The sequence below is a fragment of the Diplotaxodon limnothrissa genome, linkage group LG11 (genome assembly GCF_057381915.1).
Source record: "Diplotaxodon limnothrissa isolate DT_005_m linkage group LG11, D_limnothrissa_male_GT1.1, whole genome shotgun sequence".
NCBI classification, from domain to species: domain Eukaryota; kingdom Metazoa; phylum Chordata; class Actinopteri; order Cichliformes; family Cichlidae; genus Diplotaxodon; species Diplotaxodon limnothrissa.
This window is the reverse complement of record NC_140606.1, coordinates 25,354,540-25,372,605: the sequence shown is the minus strand read 5'-3', so window position 1 is coordinate 25,372,605 and position 18,066 is coordinate 25,354,540. Positions and strand designations below refer to the sequence as shown.

The window sequence follows — 18,066 nt, the reverse complement described above, 5'->3', positions numbered from 1 at the left end:
TAAAATCTGTGTGTGTGTGTCTTGACAGCCAGAGCTGATGTCACACTGAGCCTCTTCAGGTCGAGCAGCAAGTGTTTCTGTCATGTTGTCTTTCATGCTAGCTTGAATTTGGGCTCCAATCTGCTCCTAAGTGTCCTTCACTGAAACACTATTGATTACCCCCACGCGTGCTCAAACAGCGAACATAAATTCTGCTGATGTGAAACACACAAACACGCGGATCAACAGACACCCCCACAGAGAAGGGGGAGGGGGGGGGAGCAGGAGCATCTTAACAGGCGACATTCTGCGATGGGGGAGTTTTACACGCGTATGAATATTCAGACAAAAGAGCATTTCCAGTAACTAACCTGTGCCTGCAACCATTCTGGATTTGGAACGATGAGCTCAGCATCATAGTCTTCTGTGTGTTCAGTGCGTGGCAGATGAGAATGATTTATTCATTACCGATGCTGCGAGGGTTTTTTTGTTTTTGTTTTTTATGTTTTTTAATAGTGGCTACTTGGTGTAATGTTGTTTGATGTATGTAGAGCCGTTTGTATCTTTCATCCATGACATGTGAGGGTTAAAGCGTGTCTGTAATGTAAATGTTTTGATCTCTGCTCATGCATTAGAGAGTGCATCAATTTAGATGTTGGCTGTTGGCACTTGTTTGTCTTTTTTTCCCCCCCCCTCATACAGAGCTTTGACACGTGTGCCTCCCAGCATGCTTGCCTACGTTTATTTGTATTTGCATGTTAAAAGATGCAGGACAGTGAATTACAGCTGTGCTGCTGTGCGACTTACTATTGACTGAGCTCTAAACACTAGACACAGCGATGATGACCTTTGAGGATTCTCCCTGCAGTGGCAGAAATCAAAGGAGGTACACATTTCTGGTTTCCAGTCACAGTTTATTTTCACAGATTTACACAGAAGCTTAGACTTTCTTGGAAGTGCATGGATGCACCGAGTGAGCGTGTGTGCGCACGTAGGCTTTGTGCCAGAATATTTGTTGCGTCCTTTTTACCATGCATGAATCAGTAGCACTCTATGCCAAACAGCCAATCAACCACATTTAAACACTAATGAAACCATTCTTTATTGCCAAATTGAACTGTGAATGTTTTCTTCTCCACCTTCCATCTCTTCTGTGTTCTATTGTTTCTGTGTCCACTGGCTCCCAGTGGCAATGCATAACTGAATGGCAAAGTGGGGAAACGTCTTTCTTAATGAGCATTTGAATTCGGGTTCGTCGAGAGCGCTGTTTTTGTGTGTCTCGACACCTCGCATTGTTGTGGTTTCTCTCCAGGGGCGCTGGATGAAGAGGAAAGTGAATGAATGTGGAGAGCACGCAGAACCATTATGGCTCTGTGTGTCATTAATCAGGAGCTGATGAGAGGCCGTTTGAGGGAGAGATGGAGCCTATTACTGCTATGGCACTCTCAGGACTGTGCACGAGGCTCTTTTAGCCTGCCTATTTTGCGGTCAACAATACACCAGGTACAAACACTGTAAACAACACTCGAAAGGAAATCATTATTCCAGCCCAAAAGAAAAAAAAAAATACAACAAATTCTGCAAAGGGATCATTACTTTTCTATGTTATCAAGCTGAAAAGAGGAGAACGTTTGGAACTTTTCTTGTTCCACGCATATTTTCTTTTTCCTCCTACACGTTCTCAGCAACTGCTTCTCCACCCTCCAGATTGAATCTTCTATTCTCTCAGAGCTCTGTGTTTTTTCCTATATGTTCTACACTCTCCTCCCTCCTTCTCCATCTCTGTCTCTTCTTCTCTGAGCATTGTTTCCTTTCTGGGAGTCTGTGTGAGGAACTTGGTAGGAGGGCGACATGAAGCGCACTCGCTTGTGAGTCAGCGAGAGTTGAGAGAATTGAACGAACTGACTCTCCCAATACTTTAGAGAGAGATGGAGGGAAAGGAGCAGTAGCCAAGTCCTCGACGTTACATTCCCCCTTGTTATATGTTCCACTTTTGCACAGCGGGCTGCTGAATGGATTGCAGTACACAGAGGCTATTACAGTGAAGCATCCTGGCTGCAGGGGAGAAATCTAAGAGGATAGTTTGAGGTTTTATGTGTGGCTGAGTGGGGTGGGTAATGAGGTGAGAGTCCCTTCTAGCCAGAGGTTAGCAGTGGTTACGAGGGCAGGTAAACATACCAGCTGCTTCTGACTGCCTGGCCTCAAGGCCACGGTGACACTGGCGGAGGAAGTGAGAGTGGGGTTTGGAGGGTGGAGAGCAGAAAAAGCAGGCCAGGAAGATGGATGGGAAGCCTAAAGGCATCGTGAGGCAAACTAGGTGGCTGGATATTCTCAGATTGCAACATTTACTGTAAGTTACAGTATATTCTCAGGCTTGATGGGTTCCCTTCCAGGCGTCTGTTTCTATCACAGCTGATGCTTATGTCCCCTTCTCTTTGTAATATATAATATTATGTAATGTAAGAGGTAGTTAATATCCTGGTTGCGTTCACATTCAGGAAACGCACATTTTTGTGTGTCACATTTAATAAAAATGCAGGAAACCTGCAGCTGTTTATTTAGATTGTCTCACTTTCAGGAATATTTGGACTTTTTTTTTTTTTTTTTTTTTTGGTCAAATATGTTTATTTGCTTCCTTGCTGCAAATTAAACATCAGGATCAAACAGATTTCAAGAATCTGTGCCAAGCCTGGAGCTGCAGGGACAGGATGTGATGTGCTTAGCGTAGAAAGGGGAGAAATAACCTGAACAGTCCTCCTACTAGCAAAACCGGTAGGACATATAACATGCTCAAATGTTAGTTTGTTTTGATTTTTCATGCAACGCTGAAGCATTTCTCGAAGTCTCATCATCGGGTAATGAACAGAAGTGTCGGTCAGTATGTGTAGGCGACTGTGTTTATTTGTTAACGAAGAATAAATATAAATTAGGCGCAGCCTTCCAGACTAATTTGCATCTGTTGTCCCCGGTTTTTAAATTAAAATTGGATGTCTTGTTTTAATGGTATTTGTTTTCTTAGTTATCTTTTTAAAGTGGGCATACAGGTGTGTGTACACCACCCCTTTATTGCTCAAAAGTGTTGTCACAGTGTTGCCACTGGACAAGGATAAAGATTGGCCTCAGTTCACATAAACTCACCATTGTTGTGGTCTCATAGGCAGATATGTATGTGGATGTATATGAGTAGCTGCTTTCCCCTCTGCATCCGATGCTCCTGATCGCTCATTAAAGTGTCAGGTATCACTATGGTTTACTATCAAAAAAAAAGAAAAGCCCCTGACTGTTTCTAAAAGTACTTTTGTACCATTTTTCTTTTGTGTCACCTAGCGCTGTTCATAGTAATTAGTAAGTCTTCAGAGGTGTAATCAGATTCTTTTTTTAACCTTCAGACGGAGATGATTTCATGCTTCCTCCGGTCTTTATGCTAATCGCTACCCAGCTCTACAAGTAACACGCAGACATGACAGTGGTATTGATCTACTCATCTTAACATCAGCCAGAAAGCAAAAACTGATTAAACCGTTCCTTTAAAGTGAATATCAGAAGGCCAGTTTAGTGATTGTGGTCACTTGTGTTCCTTTTTGTTGTATAAATGTATCTTTTTTTCCTCTTCTGAAGTGATGCAGAATGTAAATGCTGAGATGTAATCTGAGTTACAGCAGATATCATGATATCATTATAATTGCGCTGCAAAACTTCTAATGAAAGTGCAAGCGCTAAAACTAATGGTATGTTAAATATCCAACATGTAGAATTTTAATAGGGCCACTTTGTTTTTGAGACAGCAGTGTAATGTATCATAATTGCTTTAATGTGTTGGATTTTTGAGAGTGCTAAAATCTACAAAATTATGTGCTCCAATCGACGTAATGGCAAACTGACCTGTGCTTTTAGAGCACTTGTTACTCTTCTGTTAAGTATCTGCTTGCTGTTTCCAGCTCTACCTTTTACCTCCCACCTTTTCTGTGTGTATATGTGTATGAGCGAGAGAGAGAGAGAGAGAGCGCGTGTGTGTGTGCGGGAGAAACGGTGTGTTTGTAGTACAACATATCATTCATGTTCTGAGTGGACAGCAACATTTGGCTAATGCAGCCCTGCTTTCTCTGCTGGCTGGAGTCGACCACCTCGGTGCCAGCGCAAAGTGGACTGTAAATATTGACGGGGAGATGGCAAGAGTAGAGCGGCGACCTTGTCAGGAAGAGAAGCAAGGAAGGAGAGGCAGAGGGAATGATTGAGGCGCGGGAAGAAAGCGAGCGGGGTGGAGAGAGAGGGAGCGACAGAAAGAAGAGATGGAGATGCCTTCTCCCAAGGCAACCGAGTGTGCTTTGATGCACTGTGGCAGGGAACACACTGTGTCCCCAGAGAGGGAGAGCATCTCTCTCACACACACACAAAACACACACACCATGCAGAGTTATCACATTAACCACGACACAGCTTTTTAAAATGTCAAAATGCACAGGCACACTTAGAAGACGCTTACACATACACACAAACACAATGTGTACACTTAATGTACGTCAGTGACGTGAATTTAATCCTCAGACAGTCTAAATGCGCAAGGTTGAGCTCTGGGAATCACGGGAGATTAGAAATGACCAGCATTACTGATTTGCCCAATCCAAAAACCCCTGGCAACAGCATTGCAGACGTGCACGCACACACACACACACACACACACACACACACACACACACACACACACACATAAAATTCAGTCAGCGTTTCCTTCAGTCAAATCAGTAAGGTCTGTCCTCCCTGAGCCATTCGGCTGGTTGTGTTGTCCGAACAAGCACAATCAATTTGATGTGATTTCTTTTGTGTTGAAATGAGTTGTAATGGCATCATGAGTGCAGTGAATAGCAAATGACAGTGATGGTGATTGTGGTGGTGGGTGTAGTAGGTCTTCAACTGCTGGAAAATTCATGTCAGAGGTAGCTGCAACACTCAACACTGTAGCACTTGCATTGATTGTGAATAATTTAAGTGCGTGTGTGCAGGTCTAAGTGGGTGTGCGCGTTTGTGTGTGTGTGTTCAGGCCTGCAGCTCATGCATGTGCCCTTTTAGCATAGCCACTAGCTGTACTTTATTCTCCACCTTTGTTGTTTCACCTCTTTGCCTCATTCTGCTCCTGCCCCTCCTCCTCCTCTTCTTGTCTTCATCTCCCTCAATTCTGCAGTTATCTGTGCACCTGATCGTTAGGTTACTGTATTACCAAGTGTATACACAGATCAGGCTGAATGAACGCCCGATAGATGGATAGGGCGTGTGTTTTACCAAGTTACCCCAGAACAGGGGTGCCCAATCCCGGTCCTCGAGAGCTACCGTCCTGCAGCTTTTAGATGCATCCTTGTTCCCACACACCTGAATCAAATGAATGGCTTGTTATCAGGCATTTGCCAAACATGATGGCATGCTGAAGAGATCAAACCATTTGATTCAGCTGTGTTGGAGTAGGGATGCATCTAAAAGCTGCAGGATAGTAGCTCTCGAGGACCGGGATTGGGCACCCCTGCCCCAGAATCTAAAGGGTAGGATTTCACTTTTCTCTTAGTGAGCAATGAGATTACATGCACTGTTCTTTATCTTAATCTCTTTCAGAGGCCATCCATTCATTCCATCCTAATCTCATCTCCAGGCTCTCTGCTCTGACCGTGGTAGCCTTGTGTTTTTCTGTGCCTGCTGGGACTATAGCCCTGTGTCTCATCTGAGTTCAAAAGGGTCGAATTTCAGCCGATACCCGTTTGTCTCATTACGCTGAAACTTTGCATTAAGGGCAAGCTTTTTCCTGAAACGTAAGTTTCCACTGACATCTTAAAAACAACAAAGGCGAACTTGCAGAAAAGAGAATTCTAAATCAAATGTTTTCTCCTTCAAAGGCATTAATGGTGGCGCGGTGATCAAACGCTGAGAATTTATATAATTAAATAGACATTTTTCACTTTGCTAAAAAAGCATGCTGCTGTTTGACTTGAAATATTGGAGAGGGTAAAAGCGGGGGGAAGATGATGCACAGTGAAAATTCACAAGCGGGACAATCCCGCAGCATTACTGCCACATGGCCAAGGCTACGTCAAGCTGAGCCAACAAGCAGCCTCGGGCTTTGGATATTTTGGTCAACTGTCTCTTTTTTGTTTCTTGTTTTCTTTTTAAAGGCAAGCCAACCCATTAGGAATGAATCTGATCATTAGCTACACTAGGATTGTTTTTCTAGTGACACATCTGTTAAGCCAAAACCAACTGTATTTTTATCTAAATCTTTTCTTCAGTGGATATGAAGGATTTCAAGGTTGGTTAGCAGGCACTCAGTGAAGTAAAACTTGTGTAGGTGTGTGTTTGGTGTGCCTGTGTTGCACCGATTCTCTGAACAGGTCAGGGAGGGTAATAAAAACAGGCTTATCTCTACTCGTTAGGCACAGGAGATAAGAGATGCAGAGGGAGACGCTGCAGATTTGTGCTGTCGTAATACAGGGCCAGACGAGCGAATCCCAAATTGCGCTGCCAATGGAGCAGGATGACAGGAAAGGGGGGATGATGGGAGTGAAGGATGGAAGGAGAGGAGGCACAGATAAATGCAACAAAAGCCCAGCCTGTGTGGGGAAGTGGAGGATAGGCCAGCATGTTAACCTTAATCCCTTCAGGGAGAGGCGTAAACACACAGGAAGAGAACAAGGGATTGAGTGGAAAAGAGAGGGATGTGAGATCTTTGTCTTCCTGCTCTCCCCTTTATCCCCTCTGTGTGTGATCAGCCAGTTGCAGGCAGCAGTCGGGAAATCCCTCTGTACTTATCTGAAGCCAGCCTCTTAATCACAGCCCTCATCTCACTTGGCTCTTCCTGCTCCCTCTTTCTCTTTTCCTTTTTATTCCCCTCTCCTCACCTTCTCACTGTCATTCTCCCATACTCCACTTTTTGGACTCCGCCATCTCTCCTTGACTCATCTCTCACTGAATCCTCTTTTGCTGACGACTCGCTCCACATTTCAGCTTTCCAGACAGTGACTCACTTGGACTAAGTTTTTAAGGAGAGCTCATCTGCCTCCCGAATTTTTTGTCGCACACACTCCAAAGCATTTTAAAATGGAAATGAGAAAAGAACAAAGGTGGAGCTGGAAAAAAAATCAAATCTAGCCACTAGCTGCAGAGCTGCAGCTGGGACTCATCCATGCATCCTAAAGCTCAAGAGATTCTGGTGGTATTTTCAACTTGCTGAAGTAGGTCTGCAGTAATTTCAGGCAGCTCCAGCGAACCATCCAGCCACATCTCCTCTTCCGTCACTCCTACTCCTCCCCCTCCTCCCGTGTGCCCAGTGGGAGAGTGGTGGTCTATGGTTGAGTGGCTGGCCAGGCAGGCATCTGTGAGCAATGGAGGGCTCACATATAGGAAAGGGATAGATGTCTATACGACTGGATGGTCCCTGAATTGATCCGCTCACAGGAATGGAGCTGACCTTTAACTGAGTTTGCATCTCGCTCAACAAAACAAACAACAAAAAAACACCACATGGTTTGTTGGATGAGCTCTTCTCTACCTCGGGGCTCCTCTCCACTCAAATTAATTTGATCATATTTTGTGCGCGCTGGGTTTTTGTGTCTAATTTTATTTTAAAATATGTATGTTGATGTGTTTCTGTGTGCGTGTGTGATGTTTGTTTGGAAAGAAAAGCGAGGGGGGCCAAAGGGCAAATGGCAGACCAGCGTCTCAGTGTAAATACATCATCCTGAGTGACAAGAATGCAACACAGGATGTCAACTGTTTCTTAAAACAATGCCTTGTGTCGGTACAGTTTTGTGTGCATGGGCGTGCGCCCTATTTGTGTGGGTAATAGCTTGTCTGGTTGGATGTCCTTGGCGAAGAACTGCACAGATTTAAACAGGGCCAGCAGAAGTACGGTGTATATGTGCACACACACACTCTCTCTGGCGTTCTCGCTGTCTCTGTCTGCAATATTTCATTAGCGCAAGACATGGATGGTGTCCAGGGCCAACACAGAGGGCACGCTCTCAAGTCAACTCATTCACACACAAACACTGCACCTCAATCCTTACAATTGGCCTTTTCCTGCAGCTTTTTCGCCTCCATCTAAGGTTATCTGAAAGGAAGGAACAGGCTCCTACCTGAAACCTGCTGAGTAAAAATGGCATTGGTGGGATAATGACGCCTGTGAGATAATGCAAGGCAAAGCAGAAAGAGGCGGTTCTATAGAGGTTTGAAGGAGCGGAGGAAAAAAATATCCCAGCAACCAAAAATGTGGAGGGAGGTGTGACAAAGAAAACCAGATACGGCAGTGGAATGAGGAAGGACTAACACAAAATACTGGGAAGACGAGGCAGGTTTCAGGTTTTAAATGATTAGATGAGAGTCTGTGCTTTGGTGTTACAGAGACACAGCACCACCATGTGGCAGTCTGAATGCACTGCGTCGAGGTGATTTTTATGCAATTAGCTGAGATGTTTCCTGCAAAGATGTCAGCTGCAGCAGCTGAACCCCGGTAAGACCTGAATGCCTGCCAGTATGCCACATCCAGTCCCCATCTGTGTTGTCTGAGATTTCATCAAGGCTCCCTCGTCTTTTTATTGTTCTGCGCAAATCATTTCTCCTTTCCCATTAAATGAGAAATATTCCCACTGACTTTGAAAGTGTCACAGTACAATGTTCCCTTTCTCCTTTGTTCAGCCCTCATAAAATGAAAAAAAAATTGAAGTAATTATTTAGCATTGTTAATTTTACTGGTATAAAATCTGTTATATGGCTGAGCTAAAGCAAAAGTATGTTTTACAAGCTTGGGACACTTTTAAGATTCCGAGTATTGCATGAATAATTAGGTTTAATTTCCCGCAGCCTGTCCTAAATTGTCTCTCCAGCATAGTAGCTCATTGTTCTTTTCTCTGTATTACAGAAGAACCCTTTTTTTGTGTGTGTGAATTTGAGTAATAAATACAAAAATTGAAATATTTCTTTTCAGTGCATTTTAAGGTACAGGGATGAATAGACTTCTTAATGCTTGTAGGGAATGAAACACGTTTCCCTCTTCATGTGTGAGCACCGTGGAATTTTGTCCCCTCCAGAAGGAGAACAACTACTTTAGATGCATTGAGGCCACCACATGTTCGTTTTGCTCCCAAGATGTGAGGAGTAGGAGTCTTTGCTCCAGAAGTAATTACAAACAATAGAAAACTTTGTACCCAGCAGAATAAATCCAAACAACATAATTAACTGATTGTATTTATTATTTCGTTAGAACCCGTTTGTTTCATCTTTAAAGGGCTTGCTGCACTTACTGATTGCTGTGCTTTGGATACTGCAGGTCCAGCGCTCATATTTAATTTGACACTGTAAACTATGCTATCCGTTTAAAAGAGAAAGACGCGCCAAAAGCAGGACTGCAAACTGTGTCGATGGCGCGCTGATTTATTTCTTTTAATAAATGACAGCCTATTAAATGTTCACCACAATTAAAGAGTATTAAGAGGGAGGAAACCCAAAGAACGTGTGGGGTCAGTGATTTTTCAGATGATGTGTAATGAATAACAGGACGAGACATGATTATCAGGTCACATTTGTACGCGTGAAAGAATGAGGAATTATTTGACGAGGTATTCAAAGTAGACTATTGTTAGAAGTGAATCGTAATTAGACGTTCAATCATGACCCTTCCAATTATTAAGACTAGAGTTTGTTCTCATCAAATGAGCTTCAGATCCTCTTTGCCCTTTACCACCTCCTCATTAGCATAATCCCCTGGGAATGCGAGGGATAATGAGCTGGGCTGCACCTTCAGTAAACACGCGCTGCGTGTGCGCACTTCGTGGTTCATGCTCAGCGTGGTCATGGTTCATTAGAGGAACCTCTGCACGACTCCGCTGGTTCGACTTAATCAGCCATGTGACTCGACACTCTAATCAAGACCCCGTCTGTACTTTACAGTGTTACATCTAGACACAGACACACACGCATCTCTAAACTCTTCTTCACTGATTAGTCTCTCCGTCTCTTTTTTTTTTTTTTTTTTTAATTATAAAGCCACTCTTAGTGATCGGGTTGACAATGTGAAACAACTTCATTTATCTTACTTACAGCCTTGTAGTACACGAGTTCTAATTAATGGTAATGTTGTTAAGTCAGTTGTTCCCAAACTGAGAGGTGGGACTCGTTGAAAACAAATAGGAGGAGAAATATTAGAGTGGGGGGAGCGCACAGATCGTTGCACAAAAATATTTCTGGCCTTTTTAAAAAAAAGTTTATTTATTTGTCAGGGACCATGAACAAAAACATTAATCTCAGAGGAGAAGGGATACATTGTGCCGGATTTAGCTACCAGCTAATTTCCATCTGCAAGTCTCCAAGTCTCCAGGCAGGTAGACACGATGCTAAATCTGAAATACAAATCATGTCCAAGGTACTAGATACAAATTAGCGTGATATGATGAAGCATCCGCACGCAGCTCAACAACCCCCTGGCCCTACTCCCATCCCACAAACACACATCATACAACACTCACACATATATCCAACACCCAGACTAACCCATCAGTGTACATGCATATTATAACAATCAAGCTGCTATAGAGGTTTTAAAAACGCTTCATCTAATCAATGTTGAGTCTTTGACGCTTGTTTTCAGCCTTGAATAAATTACAGGGTCACTGACTTTACTATTCCCGCCGCTCTTAGCTGCTTCGTAGCCAATGCCTTCTTCTCACATCTATTTATTGGCTCTGAGCAGCTGCCAGACAGCAAGTGAGAACACCAGGAGGTTACCATCCCAGAAACAGAACAACACAAGTATAATGACAATTGTTGTTTTTTCTTTTTTCAGTTTGAACAACTTGTTCTCTTTCATTTTAATCTAAAACACCCCTTAACCTCCATTTTTCCATATTTGTATGCATGCTCCTGCAGTAGGCAGCTTCTAGTCTAGAAGCTTAAATAATAGTTTTATGGTGGCTGAGGTTTGGGTAGGTTTAGATCTTTCTCCTATCATGATTTCTATGGCTGCTCATGTGCTTTGTTACTTTAGCATAAACGCATGTTGTGCTGAGACAATTGTTTTGATATTTCACAACATTTTGAAAATTGAAAATTAACTGTGGGTCATAATTTTTGTTGTTGTTGTTGTTGTTGTTGTAGTTGTAGTAATAGCAATCTCAAAATAAAATATGAGAGCCACAGGTGCTGATTGGTTGGTTGATTTGTTTGTTTGTTTGTTTTCTATGAGAGTGTAGCCATAGCACCCTCCAAAAGTATGACAAGAGCAAGACCAATTAATCTGTCCATCAAGCCTACGACCCACAGACACTGATTATGCCTTTCAAGGGGATCTTTCAGTAGTGCAGTAGTTCCCTTCAGGGGGTGAAATATGTATTCGGTTGGTTTTAAGATCTGGTGATTGACTGGTCTTGTCTTAAACCTTTAATTTGTTAACCCTAATGAAGTTTTGAGTTGAGGCGGCAGCATGTTTTGGATCACTGTCTTGCTGCAAAATAAAGTTTCTCCTGATTCATTTGGATGCATTTCTCTGTAAACTGACAGACAAAATGACAAATGTAAACTTTTACATTTATTCTGCTGCTACCATCATCAATACAAATGATTGAGCCTCTTCCGGAGGCTGTTGCATTTAATGGTGGTGGAAAAAGATCCCAGATGGAGACTCGTGGGTATGCAGGGATTTTATGAAACCAACTCTTTATTGAAGGCAATCTGAATCAACAGGAAACACTGGAAACTAAGGAAACTACAGAAATCATAATGCTAGGCTACAGGGAACTATTGGAAACCAAGGACCACAGAAAAAAAGGCAAAAGAAACAGGTGACGAGACAAAAGGCTACAGAGAGGAATAGGTTATAAACACACACGAGGTAAAGTAACCATCACATCACATACAGCGGAAATTTACTGGGGAAAATACAACTACAAGGCTACCAAAATAAAATGGGGAAATAAGTAAATAGGGACTATATATAAATATACGGGTCGCAGTGAGGAAGCATAGAGGAACATAAACTCGGTATTAACTGTAAGAACAGCACAAAGTACGATTAAAATAATCTAGGAACATTAACCACTTCTAAACGGAAAACAAATAAAGAAATGGTAAAGCTCAACATGGTGGGTGAACGGCCATAATCGAAGCGAGCCCAAGCCATGGTTCAACTTCCACCATGCTTCTCAGATGAGCTTGTATGTATGAGCAGATCCCTTTGACCTTTCCATCGCTTTGGTAGAGGTTAATCTCCGTCTCATTGGTCCATAGAAGCTTTGTTGCAGAATTATTGTAACTCATCTCTGTACCTTCTTTACAAATTCCAGTTTCCACTTTCTTTAATCTTGATGAGTGTTTTGCACTGCTGTTCTCAGAGTCTCCTTCTCACAGCAGATTGTGATATTTCCATCCCTGCTCGCTGCAGGTCGTTAACAATGTTATGGACTGAGTGGAGTGTTTTTCTGCCATTACTTGTTGTTTTTCCTTGAATTACTGGTTTTCTCAGCTCCAGAATGATCAACTTGACTGGCTTTACTATTCCAATACTTTTTTGTGAGGTGGTGGGGTGTATTTGTGTGTGTGTGTTTGTGCTATGTTAAGCTATCAAGTTGCTTTCATTGACTTAATAGTCATTCAAAAATCATGGAGTGCTAATCTAACACAAAGCCAGAGATTTACTCCTCGTTTTTCTCTTGTAAAATTCTTTACCTGTTTTGTTCTCTTTACAAGCTATTTAAAGGGGCAGTGAGCCCAAATATCAAACCCATCTATATAATTTTGGACAGTCTGGAAAATATCAGCGATAAAAATGTCTGCCTTCTCTTAAATATAATGGAAATAAATAGCACTCACCTTGCAGTACTCAAATTTGGAAAAACTCAGCTGCCGTGTCTCTCTATACAACTCATGACCTGCAGTTTCACGCAGGAACTATTTTTATTGTATCAAACCCCCTTAACCTCATCACTGTGCAGAATAAAGCACTCATCTAGTCATTAGGAGAGGTTCGTGTTCAACACACCGTGACAAGATGTAAACACTGATGCTGTCTGCCCCCCTTCAACTGGGCTGTAATGCTAGTTAGCTGCACACTTCTTTTGATTACTGGATGTAGACTAGAGGTAGAAAATAGTTTGTGCATAAAAAAGACCACAAAAAGATTCTTTAAGTAAATGCTGCTGATTTCTGGAAAGAGACACTGCTGCTGAATTTCACTAGGAGCAATTTGTGGACCCCATAACAAAGTGGTTTTATTTTATTTTATTTTATTTCTTTAAGAATAGAAATGTTTTGGGGGTTTTTTTTGCACACACAAGTGGGCAATTAGCAAAAACAAAAAGATGCTAGATGGATAAATAGGAATATAGTCTACTGGGAAAATGTGCAAATTTGATTTGGGGGTGAACAATCTCAATCTCTGGTGCAACTGTTAGAAGGCGGCATTATTGAGAGAAAGAGGGCGTTCATGCCATCTGTAGTCTGGTCTAATCGTATTTGACATATTAATAATATTTTTCCAGAGACCCGTCTTCCAGAGAGGGGGCCTACTACAGGGATCATCATTGGAGCCATCATAGGGGTCATTATACTCATAGCCATCATTGGAACTGTCATTGCCCTGTACCGCAAACGCAAAGCCAAAGTACTTGGAGAGTAAGTATCTCTGTGAGTGACTGAGTTTCACTTCAGTTCACTGTTGCTGATTTCAATGAGTGTTTGCTCTTTTTTTTTTTTTTTTTTTTTTTGTTATTTGCAAATGATTCCATTAGATGAAATGCCATGCAGCGTGTCTCATGCTTTTGTGAGTCATTAAATGTGTGAATTGTGTGTTTTTGTGCAGTCGTCCACCAAAGTACAAGCCCCCTCCCCCAAATAAGACATTTAATTCCACCAACTCTGCTAACATGGTGAGTCGCTAATTGAAAAGTCCTTGGAAGGACAAAAGTATCACTATCCTGACATCTGTCAGGTCACTCGGCACATATCACAACTAACAGTTTTGTTCTCGTGCTGTATAATGATTGTTTAATTGTGTGTCGACAGCTGCTGAACTCAAGCAATGCCCCAGTGGTGCAAAACGACTTCCACTCCACCCAGAGTCAAGAGCCAGTCACGGTAAGGATGCATGCTGAGTACATATGTGAAAATGACACTTAAATGCATATTTTTCGAGATCCTATCAAAACAGAATCTCCTCAGAGTACTCTCTTTTTTCAGCATCTGTTTTTGGTTTGGTAAAAAAAACAAACCAAAACAAATGTTCAGGACCATTTTAGATAATTGGCTACATAAATCCCAGTTTGATCTCAGGAGCAGTAAAACGAATGCATACATTTTTTAACACGGTTGCAGTAAAACCACTGCATTTGAAAAGCAGATGATAAACAGCCTGAGATGTCCCAAGAAAAATATGTTCAATGTATTTAGTGTACTCAGTCATTGCATGCACATTGTACTTTACAACAATCAAACAGCAATTGTATTTTTTCTTTGTAAAACTTATTGCAATTATTGCACTTTCAAATAAATAGTGTAAGGTACAAACCCCTTAGTGATGTTATTGTGCAGATTAACTGCATTATTATAGCTAAGTGGTTAAAATCATCAACAGATAACAAAAATGATATAAATATTAATAAATCAATAATGATATTTTAAAATGATCATTTTTATGATTCTGAAAAATGTTTTTTCACAAAATTAGTATGTTTATTTTCAATATTTCCAATATATTTTGGTTATTTTCCCCTTTGTAAAACAGTTATCTGGCACAAGATTAGATTTAGATTGTTGTGCAGCTCCGATAATTAATCTGTAATAGTTCACAGGGCTGCACATGAGCAGCCTGTTTAATTCACTGATTTTATTTCTGTTTAAATATTCTGACTTCCTGGGCTCCCCACCCCACCCTTCCTACCCCTGCTTTGTTTTTGCTTCCTCCTGTGCCACCCTAAAATCCTGTATATGCCTCTGATACTTGTGATAAGCTTTTGGTCCCCAGTTATTATTAACTAGAAGACTAGAGGTGAAACACTTGCTGTGCTGGTTTTGATCAATGCCATAAAAACCTGTTATTTTTATCGTTGCTGGTGATAGTCTGGTTTTCTGGAAAGTATTTATTATCTGAAAGAACTGAAAGAAATCTCATTGATGATGCTATCTGAGTCTAACTTAATGTTTCATCTTTTTTAGAAGGTGATGATAGAAACCACCTCCTATTTCACTAATACAAATACATACTCGGTAAACTCTCGTAATTCGTAGTTGTATGATATGCTTATCTTTCCTTATTGTTGGCAGGACCTGGATGCCTATCAAGATGAGGATGACGATTATGACAACGGTGGTTTAAACAACAGAATGCATTACGTGTCTGGTGCCCCCTCTGGCTGGGATGATCCAGGGAATAATGAGGTCCTTCCTCCTTATCTGCACGTAGACGTTGACCGCCAGGACGACCGCCAGGACTACCACCCCGTCCCCAACATCAGCCGTGGTGAAAGCTTCGTGTCGTCTGCCATGTTTGTGTGAGGGCTGTCAAAAGCCACAGAAAGTTGCTAATGTGTGTAAATATGAGCGTATGCGAATGATTGAATGAATGAATTCATATTTCTGTAGGTACGTGGGAATGTGAACATTTGATGCTTTAATTGTGAATTTTCAGGTTACAGGTAGTCTTTATTGTGACGCAATCACGTCCAGCCTTGTGTTGCTGGTTGCAAACGTCCATCAACTTGAGCCAGCAAGACACAAACTGTCGCCAGTGCACACAGCTGTAGAGCACAGCTGCAGGAATGTAATGAGATTTTTATTCTTAAACTGTACATAAAGCAAACGCTGTTGTTGTTTTTTCATATTCAGCTCATGAACACTGTTGAAAGGAGCAGATGTTGATACTGAATCTGTTTGCATTGCTGTCATACATATTTTACTGAGGCGGCATGGTTAAAAGAAGCACAGTATGTGGGTTTTTACGCGATACCTCTGTTTAGTCTTATGTCTCACGTTGTTGGTTTCAGTCTCAATAAAACAGGCGCCCCGCGGAGAAGCAATTAGCAGCAGTTAATCAGGTGGTGCTTAGAAGACACCAGCAGACCGTGACGACATTAGGTTTTAAACTGCAGTCAGTGGGGGTTTACTGCTGCTGCAGCACTTTATGTTTTGATTTAAATATTTTCTTTTTACCGACTTTTTTCTTTCTTATTTTTTGTGCATCTGGATTTTGCCTTTCTTTTGCAAATGTAATGTCATTCATCTCCTTTGGAATCAAACTGAGAGTGATCCTTTCTTTTCTTTCTTTTTTTTTTTAAAGTGGATCCATCCCTCAATATTTAAACCATAGCTTTTCTCAGCACTGGCAGTGCAATATGAGGGATATTTCTTACTAAAAAATGAAGAACCAAAAATGCATTTTGTACCTATTTTTATTAGTCGTAGCATCATAATATAAACTAGCATGCTGAATTTGGTTGAGGGCAAATCTGGATTATGTCTATGAAGTCTACATTGTTTATCTCTCTAGTGGAGGATTAAATTATGAAGTTGAAACAGAGGTTTGCAAAGAGCCTGTTTGTATTCTCATATCGCCGTCCATTATCAGGCTCAAGGGTTAAAAAGGTCAATTGTGCTTAGTCAGAATATGTCTCTTTGTGTTGGTGCCAACCAGGGGTTTATTTTATTTAACCGACTTTTGTTAAAATTGAAGTACTTTCTGAAATAAAGTTGGCTTAAATCTGTTTTACTCCTTTTTGCATTGTATTATCTCAGTCATTCTGACTGTTTTTCCATTTAATAAAGTAAACTGTAAACTCTGATCTTATTAAAAAACATAAATTTGACTTTGTGGTGTTGGTCTTCATTGCAAACAATTCATTCTATTGCCCTCAGTTGTTATTCCTCCATTTCACCAGATGGGAGCAGTGTGGACTGAAAATCCCTGAGTGTTTAGTAGTGATGGGATTTCCGGCTCTTTCGGCTCCGAACCGGCTCTTCAGGTTGTTTTGTTGCTTTAATTAATTTATTATTAACAATAATATAAAATTATGCACAAAAGGAATTACTAACGTAAAAACAAGTGGTTTTATTTATATATGTTTATATATAAATATATGCGGTGGCCCCTAGAGACAAAACACGTACAAACTCCAAAACACATTTCTAGCATGAACTGAACTTCCAAAGCAGAGCTACTAGATCACTTAAATTACACAATTGAAAGCATGTGTGTATTGTTTGTGTATTTATACACAGGCACTCATATATATATTCAAATAATTTAAAAAAAAGTTCATTTACCTGTTATTACCACACACCAAATCCGGTCGTTGGTACTTGCTGGCTTGTGTAGCCACAAGATAACAAAGGCTCAACACTGCGCCCAGCATCCTGGAGCACTTCTGTTGTCTTTTGTACGTGTTTTGAGTTTTTATGTGCTTCTGAGTTTTTACGTGCTTCGGAGTTTGTACGTGTTTTTACGTGTTTTGGAGTTTTTACGTGTTTTGGAGTTTGTACGTGTTTTTACGTGTTTTGGAGTTTGTACATGCTTCAGAGTTCGTACGTGATTTGAAGTTTGTATGTGCTTTGTCTCTAGGGGCCACCGTAAATATACTTTTATTTATTCACTCCACATAAAATGTAATAAATAAATCATATAATACAAAAATCAACTATTCACATTTCAAGTTTTAACTATTTAAATTTTCAGCTTTTTCCTTTCACAAATTTAAAGTGAAAAGAACACAAAACACTGCAAACCACAACACAATTAAATATAAATTATAATATGAAAACTAAAAGAACATGCATATTCTCTGTCATATGGACCTGCATGAATAAACTTTCTCAATCCTTTATCATCTGCAACCGAAAATAGTTGTGGATGATTACTATACCTTTCTAATGTTGTTGTCCCTGCGTCTCTTTCTCTCTCTCTGGCTCTGTTCCTGTGCTACTGAGTGTAACTACCGCCCCTCCCCCCTCTGCCCAGCGTAAAGCACAAGGCTCGCGTGCAGAGTGAAGCGGAAAAAAAGTGCGAGAGAGAGGCTGAGAGAAAGAAAAAAAAAAAAAAAAACCCACGTGACGGCTCGCGTCAAAGAGCCGGCT

At 41.1% G+C, this 18,066-nt stretch overlaps 1 protein-coding gene across 1 annotated transcript in view; it reads left to right on the top strand.

Moving 5' to 3' along the window:
- LOC146622836 (nectin-2) overlaps nucleotides 1–16,177 on the top strand; it is an 87,411-nt gene extending 71,234 nt beyond the window's left edge. Inside the window, exons 7-10 of the mRNA XM_085366434.1 lie at nucleotides 13,485–13,617; nucleotides 13,805–13,871; nucleotides 14,008–14,079; nucleotides 15,265–16,177. Of these exons, the coding sequence (XP_085222560.1) occupies nucleotides 13,485–13,617; nucleotides 13,805–13,871; nucleotides 14,008–14,079; nucleotides 15,265–15,495 (503 nt within the window). The 3' untranslated portion in view covers nucleotides 15,496–16,177. The remainder of the gene's footprint in view (nucleotides 1–13,484; nucleotides 13,618–13,804; nucleotides 13,872–14,007; nucleotides 14,080–15,264) is intronic.
- The last annotated feature ends 1,889 nt before the right edge of the window (nucleotides 16,178–18,066 follow it).